This window comes from Tasmannia lanceolata, unplaced genomic scaffold, assembly GCF_043159265.1.
Source record: "Tasmannia lanceolata isolate RefF3 unplaced genomic scaffold, GAP_Taslan_0.1 ptg000002l, whole genome shotgun sequence".
NCBI lineage: Eukaryota > Viridiplantae > Streptophyta > Magnoliopsida > Canellales > Winteraceae > Tasmannia > Tasmannia lanceolata.
In genome coordinates this window covers 52,750,063-52,767,232 of record NW_027518679.1, presented here as the reverse complement: position 1 = coordinate 52,767,232, position 17,170 = coordinate 52,750,063, and the positions used below count along the sequence as shown (strand labels likewise).

General features: G+C 38.8%; 1 protein-coding gene across 2 annotated transcripts; it reads left to right on the top strand.

Annotated features, from left to right (window-relative positions):
• Positions 1–1,666: 1,666 nt before the first annotated feature.
• On the top strand, positions 1,667–14,229 carry LOC143878371 (ranBP2-type zinc finger protein At1g67325-like). Of its 2 annotated transcripts, none has more exons than XM_077380666.1 (8): positions 1,667–1,865; positions 2,103–2,148; positions 5,432–5,544; positions 9,701–9,920; positions 10,011–10,081; positions 10,177–10,240; positions 10,859–10,971; positions 13,809–14,229. In XM_077380666.1, exons 1-8 carry the CDS (start codon positions 1,851–1,853, stop codon positions 13,953–13,955), a joined length of 789 nt encoding a protein of 262 aa, XP_077236781.1. In that variant the 5' UTR covers positions 1,667–1,850; the 3' UTR covers positions 13,956–14,229. The 2 variants fall into 2 exon arrangements, with proteins under 2 accessions (XP_077236781.1, XP_077236789.1); XM_077380674.1 differs by having other exon boundaries at positions 1,674–1,865; positions 9,704–9,920.
• The last annotated feature ends 2,941 nt before the right edge of the window (positions 14,230–17,170 follow it).

Sequence of the window (17,170 nt, the reverse complement as noted above, 5' to 3'; positions counted from 1 at the left end):
TTTCAAGGACTTGATAAGCCCATTCAGAAATTGGTAACCCCATTTTTTATACTAGATAACCCCAATCCCAGAGACTTGAAAACCCCATTCCAAAACTCTAGTACCCTTGGCCAATTTTGAGGGACTTGATCACCCCATTCGGAAATTAGTAACCCCATTTTTTATACTAGATAACCCCAATCCCAGAGACTTGTAAACCCCCTTCCAAACCTCCAGTACCCTTGGCCAATTTTTAGGGACTTGATCACCCCATTCGAAAATTGGTAACCCTTTTTTTTATACTAGATAACCCCAATCATAGAGACTTGAAAACCACCTTCCAAAGCTCCAGTACCCTCGGCCAAATTTCAAGCACTTGATAAGCCCATTTGAAAATTGGTAATCCTACTTTTGAGAGTTGCTAACCCCCTTCCAGAGAGTTGATAAACCCCTTCTGCTATAAAACCCCCAGCCTATAGCAACTCTTCTAATGGCATTACAATTTTGCTCATGATAGAAATAACAAAAGAAATGGATGTTGTTTTCATTAAATATGCTTCATGTATTACATCCCAATTTGTGTATTACAAAAAATATATATATGAGTAAATCAAAAAATGTGTAGCCATCCATTCATGTATTACATGAACTTTTTCTTATACAACCACTTGTCTTCCAAAAAAAAGAGTGAAGTCATCCATGCATTATCTTCAGAACTCACCCTAAAAAAAATAGCTTAAACCCTAAACAAGATAAATCAGAAACAGAGGAATGAAAATTAGTACAAAACCCTAAAAAAGAAAAGAAAAACAAAATATAAATACAAAGAGATAGATGGTAAGAACTCAACATTCAAGTTTTCAAGATTTGCCAACAACAATGGTGGCTGAAGAAGGAGGAAGATGATTGGTAGGGTAAAAAAAAAAAGAGAGGTGATAATGGAAAAGTAAAAGAAGAGGGAAGAAGGAAAAACCAAGGTCAAAACGTGTTGTAAATGCCAAAGGGCATTTTCGTCCAACTTTTACTGACAAGACCTCTTTTGTCCCCCTTTGATAATTTTTGAAAAGCATGAGTCTGTTGATAATTTTGCCTAATGTTTGTCCCCCATTGGTAATTGGTCCATAGTTTTTCAAGGGTGCCAAAAACATGTCAGAAGCGATTAATTATTTTAGAGATTTGCTAAGGTCCATCGCAAAAGGCATTTCGGGGCATTATTTTAACGTATGCACTTCCTTCGTAGGATTATGCGCCCCACTTTAACGAAATGCCTTTTGCGATGGATGCTAGCAATTCCCACTATTTTAACGTATGCACTTCCTTCGTAATTTTGGGAACTTAGAATATTTGGGTCAATGATTTTTTCACTCCCCCGTAGGATTATGCGCCCCACTGTTAAGCTGATTTGACGTCAAAAAGCGTTACTGTGGGGCGCATAATCCTATGTGGGTGAGCGAAAAAATCATCTCCCTGTATTTGATAAAAAATAAAAAAGAAAAGAAGACGAACAAAAAGGGAGATGATGTTTTCGCCCCACTTTAGGATTATGCGCCCCACTCTTCCACATGCATTGTGGCAGACTTTAACGCTTTTGACGTCAAATCAGGTGAAAGTGGGGGCGCATAATCCTAAAAGGGGTGAGACAAATCATCGCCCGAAAAAAAGGAAGAAAAAACCTCCTTCGATCCCCTCCAATGCCCCCATAGACATGTAGTTAAAAAAAGCTTCTCTCCGTCTCTCTCTCCTCCCTCTCTCTCATAAGTCATAACAGGGAACATGTAATCTGCCCTTCAATCTGTTGAGCAGGATTTAGGGCACCCTTATTTTCTCTCACTGATTTGCCCTTCCACCTCTTCCCTCTTCACCCAGAGCTAATGGCCTCCGCCAAGGTCATATTCTCACCCTCTCTATCCTTTTACATTCTCGTCCTTATTCATTTCATCTACATCTCAAAAAACACATCAATACTAAACTATATAAAACCATGACTTTCTCCCGTTATGTTAAACCTAGGGTTTTATTTTATGTCCTTCTAGCTTTATTGTTTCTTTTATTATCTGTGGGTTTTTTGTTTATTTATCCCTCTTCAGTTATGGCTGATCTTTTGCCTTGTTTTTTTCGGATAGGTTGATAATCGGGGCTCATTTGGATCGAAACGTTCTCGCAACGATGGTGAGTTTATGATTAATCATTGAATGAAGGGTTTTGTTTACTTTTTAGGGTTTTTTTTTTCTTGTAGTTTGTCCTATTGTGTTTATTGCTCATTTTATGTTTTATTTATTTTTATTTTTTCCCTATTTAAGTCAATTTGAGTTTATTGTGCTCTAAATGGCTTATGTACCTTAGGATGTTATCTCCTTTTCTTCTTCTTTCATTTGGATGAGATTTGAAATTGTTTTTAGGGTTTGCATGGGACATCTTTGTGACAAGTTGGTTTTCATTTAGCTCTGCAACTTACATTGAGGAACTGAAATGGGTTTTCAGGGTTATGCATTTGAGCTCAATTTTGGGTTTCTACCATAGTTTCAAAACTCCTCCGTGTAGGGGTGAGCATTATTCGGTTAAAACCGAATAACCGAACCGAATTGGTCGGTTCGGTTCGGTTTTTTTCTTTTCGGTTTGGTTTCGGTTTTTTTTTTTGTTGGAAATTCGGTTATTTGGTTTCGGTTTTCTCAAAAAAAAAAAAATCGGTTAACCAAAATAACCGAAATTATGGATGAAAACCATTTTTTTCCAAAAAAAAAGTGCCATATGTGCACTCCGTAGGATGATCAAAACCGTCCATTTGATTGATCACAACTTAATTAGGTTGTGCTCAAAAAATCATTTCGATCGGATGATCCTAGCCCTCCGATCCAAACCGAGATTTTGATTTTTTTCCCTCTTTTTCTCCCACAATTAGGTTATAACCGAATAACCATATTTTTATTCGGTTCGGTTTCGGTTCGGTTTCGAATAATTTCGGTTCGGTTTCGGTTACCGAAATTTGGTAACCGATATTATTTCGGTTACCAAATTTCGGTCTATTCGGTTCGGTTTAAACCGAATAACCACCCCTACCTCTGTGTCATTGTGGACTCCCCCGAGTTGACTCCCTTTTACTTTGCCCAGGTCCGCATTTTGCCCTACAAAGTCCATCGAAACTCCTTTATCTCTCCCGGGCTATGACCATTTCAACTGAGTACTTGACTGTGTCGTGCCAAGTCGACTAGGATTTGCTTTGGCAACGCTTCACGTCCCGCGTTTTGAAACACTGCTTTCTACTTTCTAGATTTTGAGGAACTTACTTCTTTTTTTTGGTCTTTGAAATAGGAAAAGTCCTTGGGGTTTGTTCCAGGTATAAGGTCTTAATCATTTTTTTGAAGCTCCCATAAATCAAATTCCATCCGGTTTTATCTTTTGTTATGCGTCAATACCTTGAATTTCTCTGTTTTTTTTTGAGGTCTTAAATACCTTGAATTCCATTGTTCTTTAGACTTCTGCTTCTTGATTCCATCCACAATTTGTTAGGCTTATGAGCCTACTCCAACTGCAAATATTTTCATCTTTCCTTTAACCCCTTGAAACCGACTTAACCAAACCTAGCATGATGCACTTTCTGCCTCTACCCAATCACTTTTAACATCTTCTCCCCCACAAACATCAAAAGACTTTGGAATCCATTTAACCTGCTTAAGTGTTTGGGCCTTTGTCCATCAACCCATATACACACTAGCTGATCCGTGCTATGTAATTTAATGCACACTTTATGTCTACTATCTGTATAGAATCTCCTACTCTTTTCTTTCTTTTTGTTTGGTGCTTCTTGAGTGCTCTGACAAGCACCAGTCTTGCCTACATGCACGTTTCGTGGAGTGTCTCGGGAAGTGGACCCTAAACAAGAAGAGTGGGTGAGACGATAGGATCGCGCACTGAACAAGATCACACTGGAATAACCTGTGGACAGAAGTTAGTAAGGTTATTCTACCAGATAAGACTCTTTACATGTCCTTAGACCTGAGGGGTCATATTGGTCTATGGGCCCGGCCTCGATTCTTAGCCTATCTAACCGTGGTCCTTCTAAAGATCACCAGAGGGTAGTACTAGAGTCTTGGGCAAACCCATGAGGCTAATAGTGATACCCGACATGGAATTATCCGCCCCAACTACGGGAATATCATCTACAGTTTTGGTCAGAACCAAGGAAGCAGGATTCTTCCCAGGGAGCCTTCGATTCCCGCTTTCGATTCCTGTTTCGATTCCCTCTTTTGATTCCCGCTCTGGCAACCTTGAGCAGGATTCTTCCCTGGGAGCCTTCGATTCTGCTTTCGATTCCCGCTTTCGATTCCCGCTCTGACAACCTTGGTTAGAACACTAGGCCTATAAAATAGCTTGGCCAAGCGGATTTGATAAATGGTTTATCAAAGGTTTTACTAAAACACTTGATTGTTTTTTAAATGATTTTGCAAAATGCATTTGTGGGCCTTAACTGCTTGACTGTAAGGTATACCATAAATGGGCCCAGGGGATAGTCGTTGTCCACCCCCTGTAGGACTCAACTCAGTAGATGTGGAATGAATATGAGACTTGCACATATTAGATGTGATTATGGGTATGATGATTTGATAGTTATTTCAGGGTTACGTCTCGATGGAGGCCACTAATCCAATGCGATTGTAGTTGTTAACTACGGAGCAAGATCGCAGTGGGTCCCATCATTGCGTTCTGCAGGATCGATCGTCGGATCCCTGCAATGATCCCACTCACAACTCGAATGACCCAGTTATATCCATTGGATAAGGGTCTCGCATTTACTAGATTGTACGGACAGACTAGATTTGTTACATTTGATGCGAGGGAAAAGATTTACGTAGTTCCTTTGGTGTATACACACAGTAGGACACATTTGGAATACCCAAAGAGTTAGTTATTAACTTAGGGGTATTTTGGGAATTATAGAATATTATGGAGCTTTTATCCCGTTTGATGGGAGAAAATAAGTTCATTTAATTAGAAAAATTAAATAACAAGTTTGTATTTAGCTAATAGACTCGTTTTACTAAAACAGACATAACTTTCTAACCTCTTTGCCAAAATGAGTGTATAAGTACTCGTTTCGAACAACTTTGAAAGGGTTACAATGTCTTTAAGATTTTTAACATTTAGGTTTAGTTATACCGTTCATCATAATCATGTTTTATTAATTTTTTGTGGACTTTTTGCTGGAATATTCAGGAGAGAGAACATATTTTGTGCTGTTATGGTTGATGTCTTTGCAACGTAATGAGTTAATATGTTAGTGAAATGAAATCAGTGGATAAGACTGTAGTCATGATTTAGATTGTAGCTCACAACATTGCTTCCTATATATACATTTGTATGTGCTTCTCTCTATATATGGCATTTGTATTTGCAAACCCTTATTTTGATATTGACCACTCTCTTTATTTTACACTTCTTTCTTTATCATTGCCAGCTTCTCAAAATGATGGAGATTGGACTTGTCCTCAATGTGGAAATTTGAACTTTGGGTTTAGAACTGTTTGCAATCGTGGAAAATGTGGTGCTGCCCGACCATCAACTACGCCGGTATGCCAATCTTTTATGCTTTTCATCTTTGTGATTTTCTATTGGTAGAAACTATATGATTTAGAACCATGAGTTTTAATTTTCTGAGGTCTTTGAGGGGCTGAGACTGGCATTGCTGGGTAATTTGAACTTGCATTGCTATTGCCAATCAGACATCAATATAGCTCATTTCATTTGATTTCTGACCATCACGTTTATCTTTCCACTTATATTTTATTGCTTCACAATATTGCTGTCTTCGTAAAAATTATTAATAATTTTATGATATGATTGCATGTGAGAAGGAACATATAATTCGTATGGGGGAGATATCTTTTCTTTTCATAACATCTACCTTGAATATTGCAATGAGTTATCTGTCAATGCATCAAATGACCAAATACCCTTAATGATGGGTTGTCAACCAAGCTAAATATAAAATATGCCCTATGAATATTTCTAACAATCTCCCTCAAGCCGATATATTTCTTGGAACACGTTCGGCTTGTTATTTAGATGTGTGTGATGGTTGATAGTGAGGGTTTTTGTGAAGACATCTTCTGTCCGATCATGGATCAAAACAAAAGAGGACGGACTTTTATCACTCTCCGCCTTTTCTTAGATGAAGTAGTAGTTAATCTCTCAATGTGTTTTGTCTTGGCGTGGAAGATTGGATTTTGCGACAACTTAATGGCATGCTAGTTATCAGTTATCACAAAAAGAAAAAGGAATATAAGAATCAGATCGGTATGTAAAGGGGCCAAAACCATCCCTTATTTGTTTTCTTCAAATTTAGTTTCCCTTTTCTAACTCATGCTTTGACTTAAGGTGGTTATATGAAGTGTAAACACTATTTTATGAATAAAAAAATCAAAAGAACTATATATGTGAAAAAATAGAAGATTAATGAGTCTTTTTTCCTTTTCTTCTTCTTGATTTTTTTTTTGGGGGGGGAGAGGGGGGTGTGTTAGTTTTTTGGGGAAACACTATTTTTTGTGATTTCTTTCTAACTGTTCAATGAGATCAAAAGCTATCACTTTGAGTGTTTCTCTCATTAAGATCTGCTTTGTAGATATGGAATTTGTGGACAATGAGTAGTTATTGCACCGATTAGTTGAAACCAAGGTTTTAAATTTCGACCGAAACCGAAATTGGGGAAAGTCGAAACGTTACAAAATTTCGACATTTTCTCCAAAATTTCGGTCCGAATTTAAGGAATATAACAAAAAAATCTGGATTTTATTCATTATTTAAGATTATCCCGAAATTTCGGTAATTTCGCCGAAATTTTGTACGGGATAAAATATTACTGTATTTGATTTCGATAGATTTAAATTTCGGCTGAAATTTCGGTTTTGGTGAGGACCGAAACGCATTCCAAAACCGAAATTTAAAACCTTGGTTGAAACCCCCCTTTTTTCATGCTCTAGGACCGGATGGTTTTTTGCATGACCTTCTTTCAGTGTTATTGGCATGTGGTAAAAGATGGCATTTGTAATTTCTTTGAGGCCCTTTACGAGGATTTGGTTTTTTACGGAAGCATAGGTGTGACCTTTGTTCCTCTGATCTTTAAAGTTGAAGGGGCGGTCAACATTTCAGATTTCCGCCTGATCAGTTTTCTGGGCTGCTTATATAAGGTTATGGCTGAAGCCTTGTCAGATCGTCTAAAATGGGTGCTACCCAAGATCATATCTAGAAACCAACCAGATTTCATTCAGGACAAGCAAATTCTTCACAGTGAGTTGACAGAAAATGAGGTGGTGGATTATTATTTCAAGATATTGGTCAACATTTTAGATTTCCGGTCTATCAGTTTGGTGGGCTGCTTATATAAGGTTATGACTGAAGCCTTGTCGGATGGATCGTCTAAAATAGGTGCTACCTAAGGTCGTATCTAGAAACCACTTGGCTTCATTCAAGACACACAAATTCTTGACAGTGTTCACCTAAGATCATATCTAGAAACCACTTGGCTTCATTCAAGACACACAAATTCTTGACAGTGTTGGTAGCAAATGAGGTGGTGGATTATTATATCAAGATTGGGAGGAATGGCATCGTGTGTGAATTAGACAGGGGAAAGGCCTATGATAAGGTGGAATTGGATTGTCTGGATTACCTTATGAGACGAATGAAATTTGGAGATCAATGGCGAGCTTGGACGATGAGGTGTGTGGCTTTAGCTTGGTTTTCCATCTCGGTTAATGTCTCTCCTAAAGGATTCTTTAAATATTCTTGAGGTTTGAGACAAGGAGACCCCCTCTCTGCTTTCTTTCTTTGTTTGTTTTGAATGGTCCCTCTCTCCTTTTGTTATTTTTGGTGATTGCGGAAACTCCAAGCAGATTGGTTGACAAAGATAGATGTGTTCTGCTTGAAGGCTTTAGGATTGGGTCTCAAGGTTTTGAAGTTTCTCACTTCCATTTTGCTAACGACCTGTTAGCTTTTAGTGAGGCAGATGAGAAGATGCTAAAGCTAAAAGCAATTATCCGATGTTTTGTTACGGGGTAAAGATCTAACTTTTGTAAGTCAAGGATGCTTGGTATTCACATATCATATGAGAGAGAGAGAGAGAGAGAGAGAGAGAGAGAGAGAGAGAGAGAGAGAGAGAGAGAGAGAGAGAGAGAGAGAGAGAGAGAGAGAGAGAGAGAGACTTTGGTGCTCCGTAGATCAGTTCCCGATGACTTACCTTGGCCTTCCTCTTTGTGAGGGAAACCTAGAAAGAGGGTGTGGAATCCATTTGTAGAAAGGATGGAGGAAAGGCTTGCTACTTGGAAGAGGAATCTAGTCTCGGTGGGAGTTAGAATCACTCTCATTAAGCAATGCTTGCCAATATCCCTATTTACTATTTCTTTGTGTTCAGATGCCCAATTAGTGTGATTAATCGCATTGTGCAAATTGAAAGGAGCTTCCTTTGGGGTGACTCTGAGGAGAAAAGAAAGTTTCATCTCGGAGCTGGGAGGAGGTTTGCAAAGCGGTCAAAGCTGGGGGGTTAGGCTTTCGAAGGTTGAAAGATGTTAACAAAGCACTACATGGAAAGTGTATTTGGAGGTTTGGAGAGGAGAGGCATCAACTCTGGACCAAAATCATTGAAAGCAAGTACGATTCTTGTCCTGGGAATTTGATATTTGAAGACAGGTTCAGAAGCAGTGGTTTAACGAGGTGGAGGGATATTTTGAGGCAAACGCATAGATTTGAAGAGGGGATTAGACATATTATAAAGGGGATGCGATTAAGTTATGATACGATAAATGGTGTGAAGAGGTGGCTTAGGGGGAGATGTTCCCATATCTTTATGCGGTGGTTTCTAATAAGAACGCTTTTGTCCAAGACTGTATCGAGTGGGGTGAACGTCAGCTTTCTTGGAAGGTGAAGTTCAAGAGGAATTTCATTGATAGAGAGATTGATTGAGTAGCTCGGCTCTTGGATGTCTTGGATTCCTCTTATATTAAGAAGCATGACAATGGTAAGAGGGCTTCGATCTGGAATTCTTTTGGGGTTTTTAGTGTCAAGTCCTTCTACCACCCCATTGTTCTTTGCCCTCTTCCTTCTCACTTGGCCAGAGTGTGGTGCAATTCCTGCACCACCTAGAGTGTGGGCTTTTGGCTGGACTGCCTTTTCACTATAAGATTCTCATGACCGGCCACTTGCGAAATCAAAAGATGCCCCTTATTGATCATTGCCCTCTATATGTGGAACCGGGCGAGTTTGTGGACCACATTTTTTATTTGTTGCAAATTTACGGGAGAAGTATGGAGTCGCATCCTCGCGAGATTAAGTTAAAAGTTAAAACACTTAAGTTAAAAGTTAAAACACTTTATCACAAAAGAAAAGCATATAGGTTCTATCAGTTTATGCTGTATTCATAAATTTATGCTTTTTTTTAATGGTTCATAAATTCATGCTGTATTCATAAATTCAGAATTTATACTAAACTGGTATAGAAGAAAAATACATTGGTCATTGATCTATAATTTGTGACCATTCAGAAAAACTCAGTTTTAAATAGGCGCTTTGATTAAAAGAATATTCCATTCAGTGGAGATTGTAGTTGGGCCAGCTCAGTTTAGTAGTGAAAACTGATGTGCAACAAATAATACTAAGAGCCCTAAATTGTCGTTGTTTGTATCATATCAACTTATTTGTGTTTATTTTTAATGGTTTATGGTGTTGGATGTAGCAGAGAATGGGGTCAGCACCTCTCCCAGCCGCTTTTGATCATGCTCCTCCTTTCTATTTTGGAGGAGTTGCAGCTCCTCGGCCCTTGCCACTTGGAATGTCCAGTGGCTATGGGCCCTCCCTCTCACTCTCTGGGATGCGTTATGACTATGGGACACCTTTAAGTGCTGCTGGACCATATGGTCTCCCGCATGCATATGTTTCGCCTGGTCCTTTGGGAGGTATGACTTCTATATTTATGTATGTATGGATAAATAAATATATAACAGTTTTTTCTCCCTCCATGTAACTTTTATTTATTGGCGAGTCAGGTATGGGTTATGGTCCCCCAGGGCATGCTATGGACCGATATGCATATGGGTTCCAGGGATCTCCACTGCCAGTATATTTTCTCACTTCATTAAGCCCTCTTTCTATTAGCATTAGTTCTTTTTCTTTAAGCTCATATGAGCATTGGTTTGCTTTTGGTTACTAAAGGTGCCAGGTGCATGGACTGAACGAGACCTCCCTGATAACAATACCTCTCGAAAGCGTCGTGGAGGTAACTTGATAGTCTTGTCTTTATGGTTGTTCAGTTTTGTCTTTTTCCTTCCCTGGATGGTACTTTAGCACGAGTGTCAGCCATTCATGATATATTAATGAGCCATCAATGTGGTCTTAGATTAGCTAATTTATCATCCTAGATATCTTCGTACGTACAAGTTAGTATTTAGTAATGACCAGTGGTTTTGTATTACCTTCTATCTTTCTTAGTTCATGTACCTTACCACAGACAGCAGTCAGGGATTGGTTCATTCTTAGTTTTATGTAAAGAAACATTTTTTAAGTTTATGTTTTCCATTTGGTAAATCAATGATTATTTCAAGATCATGTGCTTTTTGGCAGTAGTTACTTTTGGTCTGTAACTCTAAGTTTGCTTTTAATTGTTCACGGAGATATGTTTATAGGTGATAAGATCTAGCTTATGTAATAATTCCTGCCAAATTACACCCAAATTTGTGAATTTAACTTCTACATTACTTTTGTCTTCATTTTTATTGTCCTTATTGGGAACTCCCAACTTTTTTTTTTTTTTGCTGCAATTCGTTGACACTTTCCATCTTCATCTGGTTGTCAAAAATAATTTAGCCTTGACCAACTGATTTTGAATGCTTTGCAGGGCCAGATGGTTTGTCTGAAGGAGATTGGATCTGCCCCAAATGTGACAATGTTAATTTTTCCTTTAGAACAACATGCAACATGAAAAAATGTGAAACGGCCAGACCCACTCCTGTATGTATCGCTACTTTGCTTCTCTGTCATGCTTTACTATTGTTGCGTGTCAGTGTCCCACTTATGTGATTGAGCCTAAAATCAAACATTCTGTAAACTGAACCTGACAGTAAAAATGTAAGGGTGCCAAATCCAATTGAATCTCAAATCGATCATAATTTTTCATATTTTATAATAAAACTACACACACACTAAAGATTTAAAGATGAATTGTTATGCTAAACGAATCGTCTTCTAACTTTCATCAACAAAATTTTAGTAAAACAGAAGGTCCAGGGACTGATTCTCTCCTTTTCCATGATGGTTTGGAGTGTTTCTTAAACATAAGAGGTTGAAGTTTCTGAGGATTGCAGGTAGGCACATCGAAAAAAGGGTCAATGGGAATTCGGTTTTTCGATGTATCTGTGCATTTAGACATTGGAGAAAATCATTCTTAGAATGCCACTTGCAATTCTATGGTGGCCCCCTTTTAGCATAAAAACCAAGTTTAAACCATTAACAATCATAAAATTCCAACTTTCAAAAAAAAGAAAAAAAAACGATCAGAAAACTCTTCCATTCTGTCGAATAGATTGTACCAAATAGGATTTAAGTTGGTTTTTTATTTCTTTTCTCTGACATTTGATTCAAATTTTAGGATTGAGTTAAGTCATAAGGTAGTGATCTCTTGCACCAAGCCCCGTCCGCTTTTTTTCTTTAATCTCCTCCACAAACCTGAGGCTCTGCTGTAGAGAGATTTGTTCCCGCAAATGAGAGGAGGGAGACCCCAGCCCCTCTTTGGCGTCCACCCAGACCCTGGTACGGTGAAGATGAATTTGAAGGCTCGAGCTTTGGGAATCCTGGGCCGGTTGGCATTGGAGGCTTTCTTAGAGATGAGTTTGGTGTCACTCGGTGGTCCTTCCTAGGATCGATTGGGATAACGGATTCTAATGAAGCAGAGGCTAGGAAGGTGCTGCAATGTCGTAGATATGTTGAGAGAGATGACTTGGACAAGTTGGTTGTGGAAGGGGAGATGTCATTAGATGGCTTGAGGAGAGAACCTACCCTCCGTTCACAAATCTCATTGAGGAGATCTAGGATAGAATAGCTGGTTGCTTGGTTCATTTTTATCATGTCAGGACGTCGGCCAATAGCGAGGCAGACCGATTGGCCTTCTCTGGCATGGGTCGTGCACACTTGCTAGCCTGGAATTCTTTGACTTTCTTTTGCTTGACTTGTCTCTCCGGTTTGATGTCGTCTCTTAGTTGTTTTTGGTTTTCTTTGCTTTGTATTGACCTCCTCGGTCGCCTATCTTTTTCTTGATAAAAAATTTACCATCATTCAAAAAATAAGAGTTCAGTCATAAGGTATCTAAAACAACTTAGTACATGTTGGTGGATACTCCCCTTGGCTTGTGAGAAGGAAGGTGTCAATCATTTTATATGTCCTCTTTTGTAACCTGTAAAGATGGTGACCCATCAATTTCTCATGTTGCTTCAAGTTGGTGTCATTTCAAAAAAAAAAAGAGCGCGGGGGGGGGGGGGGGGGGGGGGGCGCAGTTCTTGTTTGTTTGATGTCAACATTTGGAAATACCCATCCTATTTTTGGAACTATGCCTATGCCCTGCGAGTTGCACCAACCTTCATAATTGTGGAGGCCATCCCACCTTTTTTCAGTTTCAATATGCATTTTGGTCATGATGAAATTGGAAACATGTTTATTTCAGAAAAATGGAAACATGTTTTTGTTTTCACCATTAAAAAAATATGTTTATTTCAGATGAAAATTTTGGTGGGTATCTTGTAAAATCACAAGATCATATGGAAACATGTGCATTTCAGTGTGGAAGGAAACAGAAACATTTCAGTTGTTTCGTGTCAATTTCAGTGGAAATTTAAAACCACGGTCATTATTCTCTTTCTCTATATCTCAGTTTCATATATGCGTGGGTGACCAAACTTTGTGAAACGATTTGCATGTTGAAAAGAGGAGGTCCAGTAGATGATGATTCTAAATGTAAATTTCTCCAGTCACGTATTTCCTTACCCTTGCCATTATGCTTTCCATCTTATGAAATCTCGTGGTTAACCTCTGTTATCTCTTGCAAATTAGTGGTTGGATATTCTGAAACACACCATGGAAGAAGTTTAAGTGTTCTCATAAACTTAGAGCAATATTCCAGACAATACATTAGATAAGTAGATTTTGATTTCATCATACAACAATATCCTTGTATCAGTTCAATACTTAAATTATACGTCGAGCTTATGACATCAAATGGTTCGAAAATAAGCATTTTAGCTCAACTTTAAGCATTGCCTATAGGGATTTTAACTTTGCTATGCTTTTTTTCTTTCTTTTTGAAGTCGTAGGAATGATTTTATTAACAAGAAAAGGGGCAAAGAACCCGGCAACCAAGATGGTCAATACACAACTAATAACAGTAGCACATAAGATACAGTCCTCTCAAGGAGGGAGAAAGTCGAAGATTTCAAGCCCCTCTGTAGCTCCCCCTTCCCTGGCAACCTTGTCAGCATCTGAATTCTTGCTTCTTCTGACATACTTGAAGGAAATGGACGATCTTTCAATCCGATCTTTGATCTCATCTATCCAATGAGCAAACCGGATGAGAGGAGTACTCCTGGACTAACTTTGCTAATCTTTAATCCTCTTGGTTCCTAATAATGTATTTCTCAGGTGGCACAAGGTTTAGATTCACCAGAAATTCAAGGGGAATAATTGTTTATTCATTTATTCTTTTTTTAACTATCTGATTGAGTTCAAACTTGTTCTGGATTTGCATGTACACAAGTAAATACAGGAATGCATGTATTTACAAAATTGTTATGGATTTTCAGGGTTCAAACAAGTCGTATGGGAACAAGGACTCTGGTACCCCAGATGGTAGCTGGACCTGTGACAAATGCGGGAACCTCAACTACCATTTCCGAACTGTATGCAACCGAAAGGGATGTGGGAAGGATAAACCAGCGGCGGGCAAGTAGAGCCTTGATGGTATGGCAAAAACTGCTCTGCTTGTGAGTACAAGCATATAACTAATTAGGGGTGTTGGGTGTGTTAATTGAGAGTAATGTGGAATCTGTAGATGCATTGCAGTTGAAATTTGTCGTTCGATGCTTATTTTGTCATACAAATTAGTAGATTATTGTACTTTTTTGCCCCTTTTCGGCGATGTGAGATATTACATGTGTAGATTCTACTGAGGTTTGAGAATTTATGTTGCCTAATTGATGCAGAATTTCTGATTTGGTTTGAACATTGAACGAGGCTTTATCTGGAGCCTGTGGTGTATTTTTGCTTCAATGTGTTCTTGTGAAAATGCTTGAATTGTATTTTTAGGTGTTGAAGCCATTTCCTCTTGTTATTTAAGTAGAATTGAAATTAAGGCCATATTTGGGAGCCATGAAATTTTTTCCATATGAACTTATCCTGTGATGGGAGAGGGGCAAGGAGGGTAAAAGAGGGAGAGAATTGAGAGGGCATGATTGAAGAGTGTCTAAGAAACAAGGAAAAGAAAAACTCCACTCAAAATAGAGGGTTTTTTTGCTCTTTTTTTTAATTCTCAGCCATTTTGGAGAGTATTTGCTCACTACTTGAAAAACTATTCCATTGGATCATTTTATAGAAATGGTTTTTTTGGGCACAAACCCATTTACCTTGTGGCCCCATCACATCACATGGACGGTTTGGATCATCCTATAGTGTGGTACGTACAGTACTTTTTGAAAAAAATAAGGGACTGTAAGGGCTCACACCATATAAAACTCGTGAAACATCAGCCCTAAGATTTCCATATTCTCATGTAGGACCCAATATTGATAGTGAGGATTCAATCCCAGCCGTGAATATCACGTTTTGTTTTCTTCTGAACTTTTATTAGCCGTTCGTTCAATGGGTCCAAAGCAAAAGACAGCCTTCACAACGGCTCATATCTTAGGAATGAGGTCCTTCCTATCTATGGACACGTGTCCTTCCTACATTGGCATGAGGTCTTGATCCCCACCTTTCATCTCTCTCTCTCTATATATATAAACCCCGCAGCCCCAAACTCTAAAACCCATCAGTAAAAGTCTAAAACCCTAGATTCCTTTAATGCTTCAAAACACCTCCCTTTCTCTCTCTTTTGCCATTTTTAGTTTGGTCTTCTTTCCCTGTAATATAGATTCTTCTTTCTAATCTAACATCTTTCTTGCAAGGTTTTGACAGAATCTATCTCTGATTGGTCTGTTACTTGTAGATCTATTTTAAGTAAAGTTGGTTTTTCTGTGCAATAACTTACGATCCCTGTTTCTCAAGATTTTTTTGGGAGTGGTACTTATGTCGATGATGAGATCCTTATGCTTGTTTCTCAAAGCATTAACAGTGGCCTCTTGAAACAACCAATTACTCCAAAAGCTTAAGCTATTAGAGTTGATGTTATTTGAGTTGGTGTTATTTAATCATGTATACTTCTAACACTTCCCTTCTTTTTACTAGGGGTTTGTCTTACACGAGGCACATGTTGCCCCTCTTTTGGGTTGACCGTACACGTGAATTTTTAATATCAATGAGTTATTGGAGGTAGAATCTAGAGATGTCCTGAGACAATAGCTTTGATACTTAGTTGTTTCACATGATATAAGAGCTATTGCCTCAAGGCATGTCTTGGGTTCTAAACACTGTAATTTGTTGATGTTAAAAATCCATGTGTATGGCCAACCCAAAAGAGGGCCCACATGTGCCACGTGTTTGGCCAACTCGGAAAAAGTGGAGAGTGTTGAAGTATAAATGATCAAATAACACAACTCTAACATGGTTATTTCACAAGAGCTTATGCTGCTAATTCCTTGGATGTCTGAGACTCTTGCAAATGCCATTTGTTTCATCTTATTTGAGGTTTCTTGAGTTCTTTTTTCTCTTAATGTTATTTAAATCTTTTATAGATTACTTAAATGGGATCTTTACATTTTGATTGATGAGAATTCAAAGGCTTGTGTATCAAAACGCTCGCTAGGCTTGAGAACTTGTGCTCCTAGATCCTTCCTCGGATGTTTCCCATTTTTTCATCTTATTGGATGTTCTTTTTTTTACTTCTTAAAAAGTTTTTCATGTATATTTGAAGTTATCTGAATAGGAGAAATTATATGGTGCTTGAGCGTCGAGTCCTTCCGTGTGGGTGGTACGCAAAAGTACCACCCTTGATGTTTGATCCAAACAACATGTTGGTCCCAACTGGATGGATCGATATTAGTGTTGTTACCATGAGAGAAAGGTAAGGGAGCTTGGGAGATACACGGCCAAAGGGCACACATGTAGAGCTCCACCAAAAACCAAATGTAACACCAAAATAAAAATAAATTTTTTTTTTATATATCAAAACAACTAACAAGAAATTTCTACACTTGTTTCCCCTTGAATTTAGTGTATTTCAACGCTCTGACAGTTGTATAATCGCGGCTCATGGTCCTTAGCTTCATGATGTCGAAGAGAATGATGAGATCAAAGTTGAGTTCTATGACTTGCCGGATGCACAGCCCGAGGATATCGGCTTCAGAGGGTATGCAACCAGAGATTGATTCATGTCGGATGCTTGCTCTTGCTGAAGATCTGATCAAGAACAACAAGAAAGCTGAGATTTGCAGCAGAGAAGGTTTGCGGTGTTTGGCAGTTTTGCAATAGAGAAGGCTTGCAGGTTTATTGTTTTCCTTGCATGGTTTTGAGATTGGTTGTAGGGTCAAGCAAGGAAGTGATGAGGTAAGATGAGCCTACTGGAATAAAAATGGGACGGGCTTTGCAAGGTATACAATGATTGGCTGACATGTCCAGAGAATATGGAAGAAACAAGAGAAGAGGGTTGTGTTGGTGCATGTTGGGGTTAGTCTCGCATCGGATAAGTGAAATGGATGGGAATGGGTTATAAAAGAATGCCCCCCCCCCCAATAACAGCTAGCTTTTAACTATGAGTTCTATCTGGTTAAATTCCCTACAAATGGTATTGGAGCTCAGGGCGTGGTAACCCCGGTTTGCCTCCTAGGGCGGGAATGCCCCTTGGGGAAGATCTCGGAAAACCTGGTGTAGTATCTCGTGGTTCCCAAGTTGCCGCCACGTGGAGGGGTGATATTGTCCACGTTGCTTCGGTGTGGAGGGGTAGATTGTTGGGGTTCCACACAAAAGCAAATAGTCTCGCATCGGATAAGTGAAATGGATGCGTGGTATGGGT